This window comes from Alnus glutinosa, chromosome 13 (genome assembly GCF_958979055.1).
Source record: "Alnus glutinosa chromosome 13, dhAlnGlut1.1, whole genome shotgun sequence".
Lineage (NCBI taxonomy): Eukaryota > Viridiplantae > Streptophyta > Magnoliopsida > Fagales > Betulaceae > Alnus > Alnus glutinosa.
In genome coordinates, this window is record NC_084898.1 from 19964603 (window position 1) to 19981653 (window position 17051).

At 35.9% G+C, this 17051-nt stretch overlaps 3 protein-coding genes across 18 annotated transcripts; all 3 read left to right on the forward strand.

Moving 5' to 3' along the window:
- The first annotated feature begins 2270 nt into the window (after positions 1-2270).
- LOC133854135 (uncharacterized) lies at positions 2271-16276 on the forward strand. Of its 16 annotated transcripts, none has more exons than XM_062290182.1 (12): positions 2271-2474; positions 2943-3037; positions 3487-4149; positions 7410-7483; positions 13681-13914; positions 14014-14252; positions 14346-14594; positions 14699-14791; positions 14858-14959; positions 15046-15434; positions 15534-15888; positions 16128-16276. In XM_062290182.1, the coding sequence occupies exons 5-10, from the start codon at positions 13701-13703 to the stop codon at positions 15313-15315; spliced, it is 1167 nt and encodes a 388-aa protein (XP_062146166.1). In that variant the 5' UTR covers positions 2271-2474; positions 2943-3037; positions 3487-4149; positions 7410-7483; positions 13681-13700; the 3' UTR covers positions 15316-15434; positions 15534-15888; positions 16128-16276. The 16 variants fall into 16 exon arrangements, with proteins under 16 accessions (XP_062146166.1, XP_062146172.1, XP_062146173.1 ...); XM_062290188.1 differs by having other exon boundaries at positions 2951-3037; XM_062290189.1 differs by having other exon boundaries at positions 2271-2463.
- On the forward strand, positions 3871-4401 carry LOC133853944 (cytochrome P450 CYP82H23-like). The gene has a single exon (XM_062289964.1). It carries the CDS (start codon positions 3871-3873, stop codon positions 4399-4401), a length of 531 nt encoding a protein of 176 aa, XP_062145948.1.
- Positions 9939-13517, forward strand: LOC133853945 (uncharacterized). The gene is made up of 3 exons (XM_062289965.1): positions 9939-12526; positions 12636-13049; positions 13127-13517. Exons 1-3 carry the CDS (start codon positions 9939-9941, stop codon positions 13515-13517), a joined length of 3393 nt encoding a protein of 1130 aa, XP_062145949.1.
- Positions 16277-17051: the final 775 nt, after the last annotated feature.

A 17051-nucleotide genomic window follows, 5' to 3' on the forward strand; every position in this document is an offset into this window, starting at 1 on the left:
CCGATGACATTCTTGCCAGAAATATTTCTGACCACCCAAGAAGATATTGATATTAGGTGTAAAATTTTTGAGTTAATCCCGTTTGGAAGTGGTAGAAGAGTTTGCCCCGGAATCTCTTTTGGCCTTCAAATGATACACTTAGCACTTGCTAGTTTCTTACAAATATTGTATGAGATCTCAACTCCTTCGAATGCGTTGGTACAAATATTTTCATTACTCAGTGTTTTTCTTATAATTATTAATAACATTAAGAAAAAGAGCTCCTATACTCTTTCTTTTTTTTTTCTTCTTTTTTTTTTTCTTTTTTTTAATTAACCATCGAATCAGTGAGACCCATATGTAAGTTCTTAATCTGAAAGTCTTCAAGCTCTAGTCAAACTCGGATGCTGGTTCAGTATGCCGACCATGCACAAACCAGTCAAGTGAAGCAATTTCTATTCTCGATAGGATCAACCGTTACATCAAAATGATGGAAAAAAATGGCAGATAGGAAGGAAAATCTCAGTCATTGGCCCCTTTTCCTTTGATAGGATCTAAGAAAATCTTTCTGAAGACAAAACAAGAAATTAAAAGATAACGCGTTCACGGTTGAAAATGATTTGAGTGTCCTAGACGTCTGATAGCGGCGCACAATTTTGTTGAAAAAATCTCGCTACTTAACCAAGTAATCAAGGGCCTACAAGCTGATTGAGAGTACTCATTGACGTCTACAGTTTTCTGGACAAATTTTGGGAGTGCTCCAAGGCCCCAGGAATATGACTTTATGGCCCCGGAAATATCGCTTTTTTCCATACAAGATGATTTAATTAGCCTTCCTTTCTATTCTATTACCATGTCAATTTCTTTTAAAAAAATAAATTTAAACGCTATCGAAGCAGAGTAAAATATTTTTGGGTTAAAGACGTGGTTTTTTGACTTTATTTTTTTTTATTTCTTATGTTTCATTTTGTATTGTAGATGATACTTTGTTTATGGCTAAAGACTTGACGAAAGTTCTTATGTTCCATGTCACTAGCCTTAAAAAATTGACGTGTCCCTATGATTAATTAGAAAATTAAAAAAAAAACTTTTAATAAAAGGTCATTGGGGTGGTTCGGTCATGCCCAAAGAGCAAAATGGGAGTTGTCGAAACCACCTCGACAAGGCAAAAAAAAAAAAAAAAAAAAAAAAAAAAAAAATCTAGGTCAAGAACCCAATTAGAAAATAATAATAATAATAATAATAATAATAATAATAATAATAATAATAAAAGGTCAAAGAACCTAACATTTTTTTTAGAGAAAAATATATATAACCCCTTCAAACTATCACCACATTGTTAATGTCTTTCCAAACTACCAATTGTGTGAATCTCTCCCCTTAAACTACAGAAAAATGTCAATGTCCCCCTAATGACAAAAATATCATTCACAAAATTATTAAATTCTTTAAAAAATAAACTATAAAAATTATTTTTATGAAAATCTAAAATAAAAAAAAAGGTTATACAAAAAAAAAAAAAATAGAAACGATTTTTTCTTTCTTTTTTTTTTATTCTTTTTTTTTTCTTTATTTTCAGTTATTTTTTTCGTTTGTTTTTTTTTTTAAAAAAAAAAAAATCGTCCTTTTTCATTTTTTCTTTAATTTTTTTAATTTGTTTTTTAAAAGTTTAATTTTTAATTTTAGTTTTTTTTTTTTCGAATTTATAAAGAAATTTTTGTCTTAATGAAAAAAGTTTATGGTCATTTTTGTCTTTCTGTTGGTCTTATGAGAATATTGACATTTTTTGGTAGTTTAAAAGAGGATATTGACACAATCAGGGGTAGAGCCAGCATTCCAACTTTCGAGGGGCATGATTGAAAAAAAAAATTTGGGGGGAGGGGGAGAAATATAAAAAAATAAAAAAATTCAGAAGTAAACTTCTAATTTTAATATTTTTTTTTTAAATTTTTTTTTCTTGAAAAAACCTTGGGTCTTGGATAGTCAGGCCCCCAAGGCTTTATGTGGCTCTGCCACTAGATACAATTGGTTGTTTAAAAAAACATTGATTGTTTAAGGAAAGGAAATTATGCATAATGTTTTATTATTATTATTAAAAAACATAAAAAAGCAAAAGAACAAATCAAAGTTACAGTTGATGTGACCAAATCTTCACACTCACATGAGAAAAGCGGAACGGTGTATATGAGATTAAGGGCCGATTGGTGTATAACTCTCATGCAAAGTCTTTTCTCCATCAGATTTATGGAAAGTGATTGCCTGCACTGAGGGGGCCATGTGAGGGGGGGGGGGGGGAGGAGTGCACATGTTGTATGTGCAGCAGTAGTTTTTCTACCATTTATTACAAATTCTCAACAATTCTCAAATCTCACTCAATCTCAACCAAGGAAAAGAGAAAGCTGTTGTGGAAACACCGAGAGGCGAGAAAGCTGAGAGACCACAGTCCGTCGGTCTGCCCGTGCGTCCACTGTCCACGCGCCACCGGTCAGTGCAACGTGAGTTATCTGTTCCTTTGTTACTTCTCTGTTCCTCTGTTAATTACTTTGTGTAGTCTCTGATTTGTGGCTTTGCATGCCACTTTAGGAACCAAAATATGGTTCAACTTTCGAAATTTGGCGCTTTTTTGGAAAGAAATAATCGTAAGAGAGCAGGTGGGAATGAAGGTGGTGAACCGATGGTGCAAGCCACCGTCTGGGTCACTGGGTGGGAGACTGGAGTGGGGGTTGGTTGAAACTTGCCATTTTTATCTCAGCCGGCTTTCGGTAGACTTTTCAGTTTTCTAATAGAGTATAGAAGTAGAAGTTGTAGATAAGTCAGCAAGTCTTTTCCAAATTCCAGTAGAGTTATACAATTTTGTAGGGCAAATATATTTGTACAAACTTTTCTTTCTTTTTTTAATTTTTTCTTTTATTTTTTATTTTTTATTTTTTTTTACCTTTTTAAAATACTCGCATTTGTTGTAGGATTCCAGCAGGTGATCTGAGAATTGACTCTTGCATATCTGTTGTGCATATGTTGTATGTGAGTGTAGACACATGCATGGAGCAATACCTATAAAGTAAGTCCCATCACATAATTCTCACTTCATATGTCTACAAATGTGCACATGTCGTGCAAAGATTACTGTTCATTTGAGACCATGCATATGAGACCTATTTTATATGCAAAAAAAAAATTAAAAAAAAAAAGAAAAAAAGAAAAGAAAAGAAGGTGTACAAATAACACTCTTAGAACTTTATGACCAATAGTACTCTGTACAACTTTGAATTTGTACACTCTGATCCCATTCTCATCTCACCCTTGTCTACGTGAATCAATAATGTAAGAGATGGTAAAGAAATTGTAGTGAGACCCTGACTTTTTTAAAAACATTATTAGTCTACGTAGATAATAGTGAAATAAAAGTAGGATGCGAGTGTACAAGCAAGCATTTCTCTTTAATTAATCCGACTGTCTTATTTATTGGTTTTACGATATCTTGTTCTCACATCTCCATCTTTTATTTAGTGGACCAAAACGATCTGGTTCGATTGGTTGCATGACCCAGTCAAGACCACGTGGTGTTTGCAAATCTTGAAATGAAGAGGCACAATATTTGACCTTGAATATATACAAGCTAGGGAGTAGGGACTGCGCGCAACAGAACCATGCACCTTCTCCCAAAACCTCTATCCAGAAGTATGCTCTTTCCTCATGCATCCTCTGCAACTTTCATGGCCAGTATCTTCGCCTTTTTTTCTGTTCCTCTTCTTTCTATTATGGATATTAAGAAGAGCCCGAATAACTGCTCCTAAAACAACACTTCCACCACAAGCCGGTGGCGCGTGGCCTTTGATTGGCCACCTCCACCAATTACGAGGGACAACAGCAGCCCATATAACACTGGGTAACATGGCCGATAAGTATGGATCAATCTTCACTATCCGGCTGGGCATACATCGGGCTCTGATAGTGAGCAGCTGGGAGATAGCAAAAGAGTGCTTCACCACTAATGACAAAGTCTTTGCCAGCCGTCCAAAAGCTATAGCTGCAGAACTCATGGGCTACAACTATGCCATGTTAGGGTTTAGCCCTTACGGTCCTTACTGGCGCCAAGTGCGTAAAATAGCCACCCTCGAGCTCCTATCAAACCACCGGCTTGAGATGTTCAAAGACATCCGAGTGTCTGAGGTAAATACATCTATAAAAGAGATATATGAGGTCTGGGTCAAGAACAACAACATGTTGGTAGAGATGAAGAGATGGTTTGGGTCCACAACCCTAAATATTTTATTTAGGATGGTTATAGGGAAACGATTTGATGGGACTGCAACCAAGGATGAGATTAATGAAGATAACGATCAGTCACTACAAGAAATTTGCACATTAGCGGCCAACTTTTTAGCGGCGACACCAAAGTCGCCGCTAAAGACACATCATTAGCGGCGACATCTAGAGGTTGTCGCTAATGAATGATCTTTAGCGGCGACCTTCCTGTCGCCGCTAAAAAGTTGCCCCAAATATACATTAGATCTTTAGTGGCGACAACTTGTCGCCGCTATTGACCCATTATTAGCGGCGACACTTGTTGGTCGCCGCTAATAATGGGTCAATAGCGGCGACAATTGGAGTCGCCGCTATTAACCCTGCAGAATAAAAAAAATATAATAATAAATCATATTCATTAGCGGCGACATTCAGATGTCGCCACTAATAATTGGTCAATAGCGGCGACAATTGGGGTCGCCGCTATTGATCCTACAAAATAAAAAAATAGAAAAAAATAATAAATCATATTCATTAGCGGCGACATCGAAAGTCGCCGCTAATGCTATATTAATAGCGGCGACCTTCAGATGTCGCCGCTAATAATTGGTCAATAGCGGCGACAATTAGGGTCGCCGCTATTGATCCTACACAATAAAAAAAAAAGAAAAAAAAAGAAAAAATCATATTCATTAGCGGCGACATAGAAAGTCGCCGCTAATGCTAAATCAATAGCGGCGACATCTGAATGTCGCCGCTAATAATTGGTCAATAGCGGCGACAATTGGGGTCGCCGCTATTGACCCTACACAATAAAAAAATAGAAAAAAAAAAAAATAATGATAGAATAATAGAATCCTTTTGTAGTGATTGTCTGGTCAATCATGATAGAATAATATGATCGATAGACCATCCGACCTTGTGCATTAGTCTGATCGATCATGATAGATTTTAATTTTTTTAAAACAAAAATTTGTTTTTTATTTTAATTTTTTTTCTTTAATTTGTTTTTTAAAATATATATATATTATTTTATTTTTAGATTATTTTCAAATTTGTAATTGATTGGAGCCGTTTTGGAAGAAAACGTCTCCATCTGAAATCATTTTCTTCAAAAATGGCTCTAAATTTTGGGGTACAGCGCGCGGGATCACATTGATCGTACCATGATCGATCACATTGATCGTACCATAAATGATCATAGATCGTACCACAATCGAACACATAGATCATACCACGATCGATCACATAGATCATACCACGATCGATCACATTGATTGTACCACGATTGATCATATAGATCGTACCACGTTCGATCACATAGATTATACCATGATCGATCACATGATCGTATCATGTTCGATCACATAGATCGTATCACGTTCAATCACATAGATCGTACCATGAACGATCACATAGATCGTACCATGATCGATCACATGATCGTACCATGTTCCATCACATAGATCGTACTACGATCGATCACATTAATCGTACCATAATTGATCATAGATCGTACCACAATCGAACGTCCGATCGATCCTAGTATAGTAGTATGATCGATCATGATAGAATAATATGATTGATAGACTATCTGATTGATCATAGTGCATTAGTCCGATCAATCAATACACAGTGAATGTTGGATTTAATGTGCGATTGATCCTAACCCCCTAAGTTGTCACCATTTTTGCAATATTCAGCTTAAAGTTCAATTTGTCTTAATTTAGTTCAATATTTTTTTTTAACGAGGTGTTTCGGTAATATTTATGAGATTTAACGAAAAATCATAATGGAGGGTGACATTGTAAACAATTAAAATATGGATACACTAAATTGAGATGAATTGAACTTTAGGGAGGACATTGCAAAAGTGGTGATAATTAAGTGAAATTTTTCCTAATTTTTTTAAGGGATAATTGCACCATTGGTCCTAAGGTATGCCATAATTACAAATCACTCCCTATGGATTAAAAGTCCATGGTTTCCTTCTTGATTTTGATTTTGTTTTTTTTTTTTTTAAATAAGTTTATTTATTTATTTTTCGAAGAAATTTTTTAACGGAATTTGACTCTAGAGATCGATTTGTAATTATAGTTTACCACAAAAACTTCTTATGAACTTTTTAAACCATAGGGAGTGATTTGTAGTTATGGCATACCCCAAAGACCAATGGTGCAATTATCCATTTTTTTTAATGTAATTTTGGAAAAATATAATTTTAGCTCTCCAAATTATCACCCGTTTTGTGTTTAGCCCCACAAACTGCCAACACTCCGACTCCAGTCTCCCAAATTACAAAAACCTTTGAAAAAGACCACATTTGACAAAATATCCTCATATTATCACTGCCACTGCCACTTGTCACTTTTCAATTAAAAAACAAAAAAAAAAAGAGGAAATTTTTATTTATATTTTTTCTTAAAAAAAATAGAAAATATAGTGTTTTGGGGTGGCTGTCGGTGGGGAGAGGGGTGGCCTGGAAGCCACCCCCAGAGGTAGCCGACGCCACCTCTGGGGTGGCTCGCAGGCGACCCCGGCCCCTAGGGGTAGCCGCGAGGACCACCCCGGCATCCATTTGGGGTGCCCCGAAATCCCCAGGGGTCAGGGTTTCTCACAGGCCACCCCATTTTCCTTTTTTTTTTTGAAAAAAAAAAAATAATTTTTTTTTAGTTTACTATTTTATTTTGTTTTTTTTTTTTTTTTTAGTTTTTAGTGTTTTTTTTTTAAAAAAAAAATAATTGAAAAATGACATGTGTCAGGGGTAACATGGAGAAATTTTTCCAAATGGTGCATTTTTAAAAGGTTTTGGTAGTTTGAGAGACCGGAGTTAGAGTGTTGGCTGTTTGTGGGGCTAGACGCAAAACGGGTGGTAATTTGGAGAGTTAAATTGTAATTTTTTCAATAATTTTATTGAACTAGTTTCCTTTATTTAAAAAATAAAATAAAAAAAATGGGATCAATAGTGGCGACTCAAAATATCGCCGCTATTGATACCTATCAGCGGCGACTTCAAAATGTCGCCGCTGATAATTATTATTAGCAGCGACTACTGTCGCTGCTAATAGTAAAATAAATGGCACGCACAAATACTATTGGCGCAATTCTAAGTTTTGGCACAGAAATCAAAATTTCTGATACTAATGACTATTTTATTTCCTCTCCTCTTATTTTGCCTGCGAAAGACTCTCCCTCTCCCCTTTTGCATAATTATCTGCAACCAACTCTAGGGTTTTTACAAATTTCACCAAGAAGCAAGGTACACAAATCTACTTGACTATTTCTTGTTCTTTCATTCATGGTTTTGCTTTGCTTTGTGTGAGTCTAAGCTGCTTGGTAGATATAAGATATCTTTTGCTGTGTTCTAATCTAAAACTCTGATGGGTGTTTGTGATTTTGGGTTTGTTCTGTGGAATTTCTGAACTAGCTATGAATCACAAATTTACTTTGCCTTTTTGGGTTATCCAAGATTTCTAGAGTGATTTTGGGTTTTGTATTTAATCCCTGTTTTTGGACCTTTTAGTTTAATTAAAAGGTATTTAAACTAGGAAATTTCCAATCTTCTTACGTATGTTTCCATGGTGTTTGCTCATGAGTGGATATTGAAGAGAGCCCAACAGTGGCAAATGCTGAGAATGTGAGGATTGTTCCGACATTCAAGATATACAAAAATGGTATCTGAGTGAAGGAGATTGTGTGCCCATGCCAAGTCGTGATGTGCTGGAACATTCGGTGAGGCATTACAGCTTTTAGAACACAATTGTTTGAACTGTACTGCTTCTCTGCCCATTTTGCATTTTTCTTCTTGCTGCCCAAACTCCCCCAGTTTCATGGGAACTCTTCCACAGCCCGCCCTTTCAATCTGCCCTCCCCCACCGTATAAGGTTTACAGATACACCTGTGTCATAATCAGAAGCACAAAATAATATCATTAGCAGCCAATGCCAGTGGAACCCACAGAAAATAGCTTAGTTCCTTTTGCAGTTATTTATTCATTCATTCCTCGTTGCTCTCTGGTTCCATTTTCTTCCTCCCCAGCCCCCCTTTGTATATTTCTTTTTCTTTTGCTTTCTGGATCATTTCTTTTCACTTTCATTTAGGCCAGCCCCCCGTTCTTGTATCCATCACTTTCACCAAGAGAGGAAACATTGGAAGCATCTAAATTTAATTAAATTTGCTTTTTAGCTAAATTTTAGAGAGAGAGAGAGAGGTGGCTGGCCGGGGGTAGAAGAGAATCTCTGTACATGTGTGGGACCCAACTCTGTTTTAGTTTTGGTTTGAAAGCAAGAGTAGTGCTTAAAAAATTCTAGAAAAGAGTAGGGTGAATCAAGAAATAATACGTGACAGCTTTCTGTCTAATCCACGCCCATGGTATCGATTGTTCAGGAAGTAGGTTGAAGTGATGATTACTTGGAGAGGGGGTTATATTTTCTGAATTTGGTTATAAACTAGTGGCGAGGAATTTGGTGCAATTTGTGGACTCTATTTTTACACGACTTCAAGGTTCAAAGGATGATTTTGGATCCAGAAAAGAAAAAAATCAAAAGATGATTTTGAATTATTGCTTTATTAGAGTATATACACAATTTTCTTTTTTGAGTAAAAAGAATCCTAAAGACCAAAGAGTTGGGATAAAGTCTTTCTTTAAATTATTTGGTGAGAGGAAATTTTTTTTCCAATGCAATTTATTAAATTGATATCTATTTTTAGAATATGTGATTTTTATATATAATTTTACAAATTCATATGAAAATCCCATATTTTATTAAAAATAGATATAAAATTCAATACTTTAAGGATAGATATTAATTTATTAAAATAAACTGAAATTTTTTTTTTTCAACCAAGTATCTGTTTTTTAGCCCTCTTTATTCATCTTGATTTTTTTTAAAAAAAAATTGTTTACCTGTGGACCCTTTATCCAATTACGGGATTATATATATATATATATATATATATATATATATATATATATATATATATTTAAGATTTAGCTTTAGGTTTCATGCAAACCAAGCATGGTTGAACACTTGCACTTTTGTGGACCCTTTATCCAATTACGGGATTATATATATATATATATAAAGGATTTAGTTTTAGGTTTCAAAGAAACCAAGCATGATTGAACACTTGCACTTTTGTGGACCCTTTATCCAATTACGGGATTATACCTATAAAACATTTAGCTTTAGGTTTCAAAGAAACCAAGCATGATTGAACACTTGCACTTTTGTGGACCCTTTATTCAATTACCGGATTTTATATATATATATATATAAAATCCGGTAATTGAATAAAGGGTCCACAAAAGTGCAAGTGTCCAAGCATGTATATATATATATACTTTTTTCCTTTTTAAAGTAAATTTTAGGGGTAAGTACCTTTTTTCTTTTATCAACTACTAGTCATTGTCAACATGCTACTATAAACTGACACTTCGACCAAAAGAGAACATGAAACTACCATTTACATATTGTTACCCCATTCTGTTAGGGAATCTTGTTAAATCGGGCGGAATATGCTATTTCTTGTTAGATTCTTGGACTAGAATGGCTCTAGCTCAAAACATACTTATTCAAGATTAAAATATTTATAAACTTGTTTAAAGTGAATTGCAAGTTCTAAAAATTAGCCGAAGAGTCTTTTTGATTGTTACAATTTTATTAATTCTTATAAATAGCTTGAAATGAGTTTGATGTGATTAAATGTAGGCAATGAGTAATGTAACTAGTGATAGAGACATCAATATGGATAAGAGTTGGATGAAAGAAACTACTCGATCTTCCGAGCTATATCGAAAAGGTGTTGAAGAATTCTTGAGAATGGCACGTAGATGTGTAGATGCATATAATATGGTGAGGTGTCCATGTCGTGATTGCACAAATCGATATTATAAGCATATTGAAATGGTTGAGCTTCACTTGTTTCTTTACGGAATTGATCAAACATATACTCGATGGTTATTTCATGGGGAAGATTTGCATAGGGTGAACGCGACTGCCAACTTGCACACTGATATGAATGCAATGATAGAGGAGATTGATGGGGTTGAAGAATTGTTAGGCGATATCCGTATGGGGACATTTGTGGATGCTAACATAGGTGAATCCTCTACTACTTGGGGTCCAAGGACTGACAATCACAAACAGAGAACCTCTTTTGATCGAATGTGGGAAAATAGCATGGGTGAACTTTATCCAGGCTGTAAGAAATCGTCAAAAATTGCTTTCATTTTGAAGATGCTTCATATAAAGACGATTTGCAACATGACTAACAAGGCATTCGATATGGTGCTTGACTTGATTAAGGGGGTCCTTCCAAATGGAGAGACATTGCCATGCTCGTACAGAGAAGCAAAGCTGTTTACTCGAGACTTGGGTTTCGGTTATGACTCTATACATGCATGCAAGAATGATTGTGCGCTTTTCTGGAAGGAACACGCTGATAAAGAAAAATGCCCAAAATGCGACACTTCAAGATGGAGTTGTGTGAAAGGTATTGGTAAGAAAATTCCACAAAAGGTTTTGCGGTATTTCCCAATAAAACCAAGGTTGCAAAGATTGTTTATATCAAAAGATACAGCCAAACAAATGAGGTGGCACAAAGATGAAAGAAAAGATGACGGCAACATTTTAGGACACCCAGCTGATGCTATTGTGTGGAAAAAGTTTGATGAAGAACATGAATGGTTTGCTCGTGATTCTCGCAACGTGCGACTTGGTTTGGCAAGTGATGGTTTCAACCCATTTGGTAATATGAGTACAACATATAGCATATGGCCAGTTATATTAATTCCGTACAATTTACCTCTGTGGCGGTGTATGAAGGCTCCAAATATGATATTGTCCTTACTTATCCCGGGACCCACGGCACCTGGAAATGAAATTGATGTCTATTTGCGGCCGTTGGTTGATGATTTGCAGGAATTATGGAATGAATGTGTAAGCACTTACGATGCATTGGCGAAAGAGACATTTCAGTTGCATGCGGCATTACTGTGGACTATAAACGACTATCCAGCATATACAAACTTGTCTGGGTGGTCTACGAAGGGAAAACTTGCGTGTCCGAGGTGTAACAAGGATACAACATTCAAGCGGTTAAAGTACGGGCATAAGTATTGCTACATGGGTCATCGTAGGTGGCTTCCTCAGGATCATGTATGGCGCAAAAACAAAAACTTGTTCGACGGTAATGAGGAGCATAAATTGGAACCTGAAGAAATGTCTAGGGATCAATTGTTGCAACAACTAATGCAGGTTGAAGGTGTGCAATTGGGAAAAGGTGGGAAAAAAAGAAATCGCGAAGATGAAGAGTTGAATTGGACGAAGAAGAGTATTTTCTTTAAGTTGCCTTATTGGTCAAAATTGAAACTGCGATACAATTTAGATGTCATGCACATTGAGAAAAACATATGTGATAGTGTCTTAGGTACTTTGATGAATATTGATGGGAAGACAAAGGACACCGCCAAAGCACGAAAAGATTTATGTGAGATGGGTATACGTAGAGAATTGCACTTGCAAAAAGTTGGTGCAAGAGTTAAGATGCCACTTGCGAAGTACACCTTGACCAAGGATGATAAGAAAAAGTTATGTGACTGGCTAAAATGTGTGAAGTTTCCTGACGCGTATGCGTCTAACATTGTTCGGTGTGTAAACAAGCTTCCTGGTAAGCTTTCGGGAATGAAAAGTCACGATTGTCATATCTTCATACAACGCTTACTTCCTATTGCAATCCGTGGAAATTTAACTCCCGAAATACGTACAACATTGAATGAATTGAGTGATTTTTTTAAGAAATTATGTGCACGGACATTGAAAGTAGATGTCTTGAAGCAAATGAAGACTGACATTGTTGTGATTCTATGCAAGTTGGAACAGATATTTCCACCCGCATTTTTTGATATTATGGTTCATCTAGCACTTCATTTACCTCGAGAGGCTGAACTCGGTGGACTAGTACAATATCGTTGGATGTATCCAATTGAAAGGACGCTTGGTAAATATAAGAGGTATGTGCGGAATAGAGCGCGTCCGGAGGGTTCAATTGCTGAGGGTTATTTAGTAGATGAGTGTTTGACCTTTTGTTCCATGTGGATGCGTGGGATTGAGACGAGATGGAACCGTGAAGAAAGAAATGCTGACGGCTGCCTAGAAGAAGCTCACAAAGGCTTGGATGTGTTCTCTCAACGAGTTCAACCATTAGGTGCACCAAAATATGTTACACTTGAAGATGACATTTTTGAAAGGGCCAAGTGGTATGTGCTTAGCAACTGTAAGGAAACAGTTTCGTACTTGCGGTTAGTGTAGCAATGAGTGTGCTTATTTTTACGTTATGTTTACTAATGACACAATTATTACAAACAATTTTATTTTTATATGTAATGAACACTATCAAATTATTCAAAGCGAAGGCTGCCATGACATTCAAAAGAAGCATGAAGCCAATTTTTCACGTTGGTTTCGAGATCATATATATAGTAATGGGCGTAATGCAGAAAATGTCCCAAAAGAATTATATAACCTTGCATGTGGGCCTGATCGTCAAGTTAGATCGTATAGAGGTTGCATTGTGAATGGGGTTAGGTTCCACACAAAAGAATGTGCACAAACTCGTACTACCCAGAATAGTGGTGTTGTTGTTCGAGGTGGGTACGACACGTCGAACAATGAGTATTATGGGGAGTTGAAGAATGTTATTGAGTTACGTTACATTGGCAGAAATTTCGTGTATCTATTTGACTGCGATTGGTGGGACACTGGGAGTTCGAGTGGATTAAAAAGGGAACAAGGTTTTACCATAGTGAATACTTCTCACAAATGGTATGAATCTGACCCGTTCATCTAGCATGCCAAGCTGCACAAGTGTTTTACTTGAATGATCCCAAATTGGGTGGTAGTTGGAAAGTGGCCCAGACGTTGACCAATAGAAACATATACTATATTCCAACAGCAGTAGATGAAGATAATGAAGATAATGATCAAGGAATCCACGATGAGGCATACCAAGAAAGTGTTTGTGTTCGGGGTGATATTGTCATTGTTGAAGAGTCAACTATATTTTGCAGAGATGATACGACAATAGCTATTGATGGATTATATGTGCAACTTGATGGCCCAAACCTCTTGGTTGACGATAACCCTTTAGTTGAAGAGAATGAGATAAACTCTGATGATGAAGAAGAGTTATGGAGCGACTATGATACGGAATCCGAAGATGCAGAGTACTCTGAAAACGAACAATCATCACAGGCTACTAATGATTCAAACTCTGATGATGACATGTGTTGAATATAATGACCAATTTTGGTGTAAGTACGAAGTGTATTATCATATTGTACGAAGCTTATAGGGTACTAATTTATTTGTTTTTTTGCATTTCATTTTTAAATTGCTCAATTATGTGCCTGATCCACAATTTTTTATTCTTTATTTTTTTTATTGTTGTCAGCAGATTTATCATAGCCTCAAGAAATGAAGACACGAAAAAAGACAGTAGGAGCAGGCCGAGGCCTGTGTCATGTTGAGGACTGTGACAACTTTTCTCCTGTTGATGTGGCTGACAATATACACATGTTATCATCAGTGCCACTAGAGTCATCGGAGGGCCATTATTCTGATGAGTCGCCTAATGCTATACCCCCATCAACAAACATTGATTCACATGGATCCATACCCACTCAGACTTGTAAGTGAACATATGGTCTTTTTTGTTGGTTTGTTGTAGACACTTTTCAAACTACTTTTCTAGACACAACTAACTATGTTTTCATGTTTCCACTAACAGCTAGAACATCTGTTAGAAAGACTAGGGGTAAGAACAAGAACAAGAGGTTGAATGAGTTAGTAAAGAACGGTTCGATCGATTTACTATTTGAGGATGAGTGTCGGGCACCTGTCGGCGAAAATTCCTCATGTTGGTCGAGGGAGATTTCTGAGGTTGTGAAAAACCACTGTGACCTTCATCATGTTCGCTGGGGCTATGTCCCAAATTCAATGAAGGAGATGTTAGAAGCTTTGGTGATGGTACGACTCTCATTATTTATGTGTATTATGTCATTTGCTACAAATAATGTAACAAAGATCTTACCATTTTTTTTTGTAATTACTATGGCTCAGGATAACTTCAAATTGGATTTGTCACAAAAATCACACCAGAGTGGCTTAGGGTTTCAACTGGGAAAATGTTATAGCAGGTATCGCTCTGAGCTATACCAAGCCTACCAACGAAATTTTGAAGGCCTTGATATGACAGATTCTACAGCGGTGGCCAATGCTAAAGTTGAGGCAAGGGACAATGTTCCTAAAGGTGTTTCTCGGGAAAAATGGCCTGCTATATGTGACTCATTCGAATCGAAGTATTGGGTGGTAAATATATCTTATTTTCCTGAATAGTCAATTAATATTGATAAGATTTGCATACAATTTTAAGAAACCTAATGAATATTTTATTTTTGGTTTAAATTTTAAAGGAGACGTCTGCTCGAAATAAGAAAAATAGAAGCGAAATGGTAACAAATCATACCACTGGCAGCTGTTCGTTCGTCAATGTTATTTACAAGACGGTAAGGATTTTATAGTATTATAATTTTATAGTAACATTATTAAATGTAATTGTTAACTATGTGTAGACAAAGGCTACTTCTCAAAGGCCCAAACCTATCGCAATTTATAAGGACACCCACATAAGAAAGAACGGGACTTTTGTGAACCCAGAGGTTGAGAAGCTATATGTAAGTGAACGAAATGTTTATTCATGATAAATATGTGTAATTAACATGCAAGAGTTATTTAGTTAAGGTTTATGTGGCTTGTTCAGAATGAAATGGAGTCAATGGCAAATGATGACAACTTGAATTCCATCGAAGAAGAAATATTTTCTCAAGTGCTAAGGGGACATCGCTCAGGACACGTTCGAGGAATGGGAGGCGGTGTCATACCTACACCGTCAAGTTCCTCGCTTGCGCGCCACCCCACCCAGTTTGCCGGCCACAATGAGTGCATGATTAAACAGCAAGAGACTGAGATAAGATTGGAAGAATCGTTATCCCACATTTCTACTCTGCAGGCATCAAATGCTACTCTGTAGGAATCATATACTACTCTGCAGGCATCAAATGCTACTCTGCAGGCATCAAATGCTACTCTGCAGTCATCATATGATACTATGCAGGCACAGTTGGATAGTATACTACAACATATTCGAGGGTTAGAGAATCTTGCCTATTCCATTTATTTTTTCACACACTAATATCAAATAATTATTAGAAAGATCATTGATTTTGATATGAATTATATTCTTCCTAGGCATGGAGGGAGCTCTAGTGGAGGCCATTGATGATGAAAGCGGCATTTGAGAGCACTTAGGTTGTATTTTGTTTAAGACTTTGTTATAATGACTTTGTTTAAGACTTTGTTTAAGACTGTGTTTAAGACTTTGTTTAAGCTTTGGTTTGTATTAGAGGGTAAGAACTTCAGACAATTTTCTCTTTAAGAACTTTGAGTTAGTAAACCTCCCTTGACATGTTTATCGAGGTTAAATAACTTTGTGTAAACAATGCAAGGGAGCAAAATTATATAACACTATTTCATTTTTAAGTGTATGTAGGATGTAAAGAGAGAGGTATGCAAGAAATTGTGGCGCTAAAAGATTCAAGTGATGGTAAGTTACTCAAGCACACCTTTGTGGGGCAAAATTTGACAATTCAATTGTGCAATAATGCTGTCAAAGATTTTTGGAATATCTTTAATTTTTTTAACGTGCATATATGCTTTTTTTTGGGATTCTAAATCATATTGCATATGCTAGTTGAATGTAGGATTCAGTATTTTATACTATTTGTATAGTTGAACATTACTAACTTCATCAATTTATTTCCCTTTCTTATATTATGGTTGAAGCTTGTCAATTCGAACAAATATTGTTTGTATTACAAGGTAAGAGATTTCGTGCAATTTTCCGTTTTAAAACTTTGAATAGTAAACCTCTCTTGACATGTTTATCAAGGTCAAAGAACTTTGAATAAACAAAGCAAGAGAGTAAAATTATATTACACAATTATTTTTTTAAGTGTATGCAGGGATGACAAGAGAGAAAGATAAGCAAGAAATTGCAGTGCTCAAGGGCCCAAGTGATGGTGCTTAACGCTCTTGCTTACTTTTGAGAAAACTCATAGCTTATATGCAATATTGGAAGGGGTTTTGATCATCTATTGGACAATTTTCATTATCTTGAAGTTGTCTTGGCTGTATCAAATGTTAATAGTATATATAGCCATGCCCACATTGGCAGGCAAGGGGAGAAGATCAGTGAGAGAATGAAAATGCTCCAAGATTTGGTCCCTGGATGTAACAAGGTATATAATGTTCTCTTATTCGTTAGTTAAGATTGGTACTATTACTATTGATTATGCCGGTTAATGCTACATGATTTAGCATATAAAAAAAATGACGAATTTGTCTGTTAAATGTAATGTTTCATGTTCCCTATTTTAGTAGTAGGTTAATCTTAATTATATCTTTTCAAAATTTGAAGGTGTGAGTTCGAAATTCAGCTTTGCTTGACTTCATGTAATTCCCCTCTAACCAGGTTATTGGAAAAGGAAAGAAAGGATAAAGAAAAAAAAATCCCTTCTCATTCCTTTATACGTATATGCTAATTAGCAAACCTTATGATTCAGTTATGCCATTTCTTTATGATTTCAGTTTTAGAAATAAATGTTGGATTTTTGTTAGTGAACTAATGTTCTGCTAGATGTATCACTGATGGATGGTTTATCTGTTTGATTGTATGTAGGCCTTATACTATATTATGAAAGGGTCTTC

Bases quoted from the DNA above. Each gene is read 5' to 3' on its own strand.
- LOC133854135 (XM_062290182.1), top strand. From the start codon at position 13,701: ATGAAGACACGAAAAAAGACAGTAGGAGCAGGCCGAGGCCTGTGTCAT. The intron at 13,915-14,013 runs GTAAGTGAACAT...TTCCACTAACAG, and splicing joins ATCCATACCCACTCAGACTT to CTAGAACATCTGTTAGAAAG. The intron at 14,595-14,698 runs GTAAATATATCT...TAAATTTTAAAG, and splicing joins TCGAATCGAAGTATTGGGTG to GAGACGTCTGCTCGAAATAA.
- LOC133853944 (XM_062289964.1), top strand. From the start codon at position 3,871: ATGGCCGATAAGTATGGATCAATCTTCACTATCCGGCTGGGCATACAT.
- LOC133853945 (XM_062289965.1), top strand. From the start codon at position 9,939: ATGAGTAATGTAACTAGTGATAGAGACATCAATATGGATAAGAGTTGG. The intron at 12,527-12,635 runs GTTAGTGTAGCA...AATTATTCAAAG, and splicing joins GAAACAGTTTCGTACTTGCG to CGAAGGCTGCCATGACATTC. The intron at 13,050-13,126 runs GTATGAATCTGA...ATTGGGTGGTAG, and splicing joins GTGAATACTTCTCACAAATG to TTGGAAAGTGGCCCAGACGT.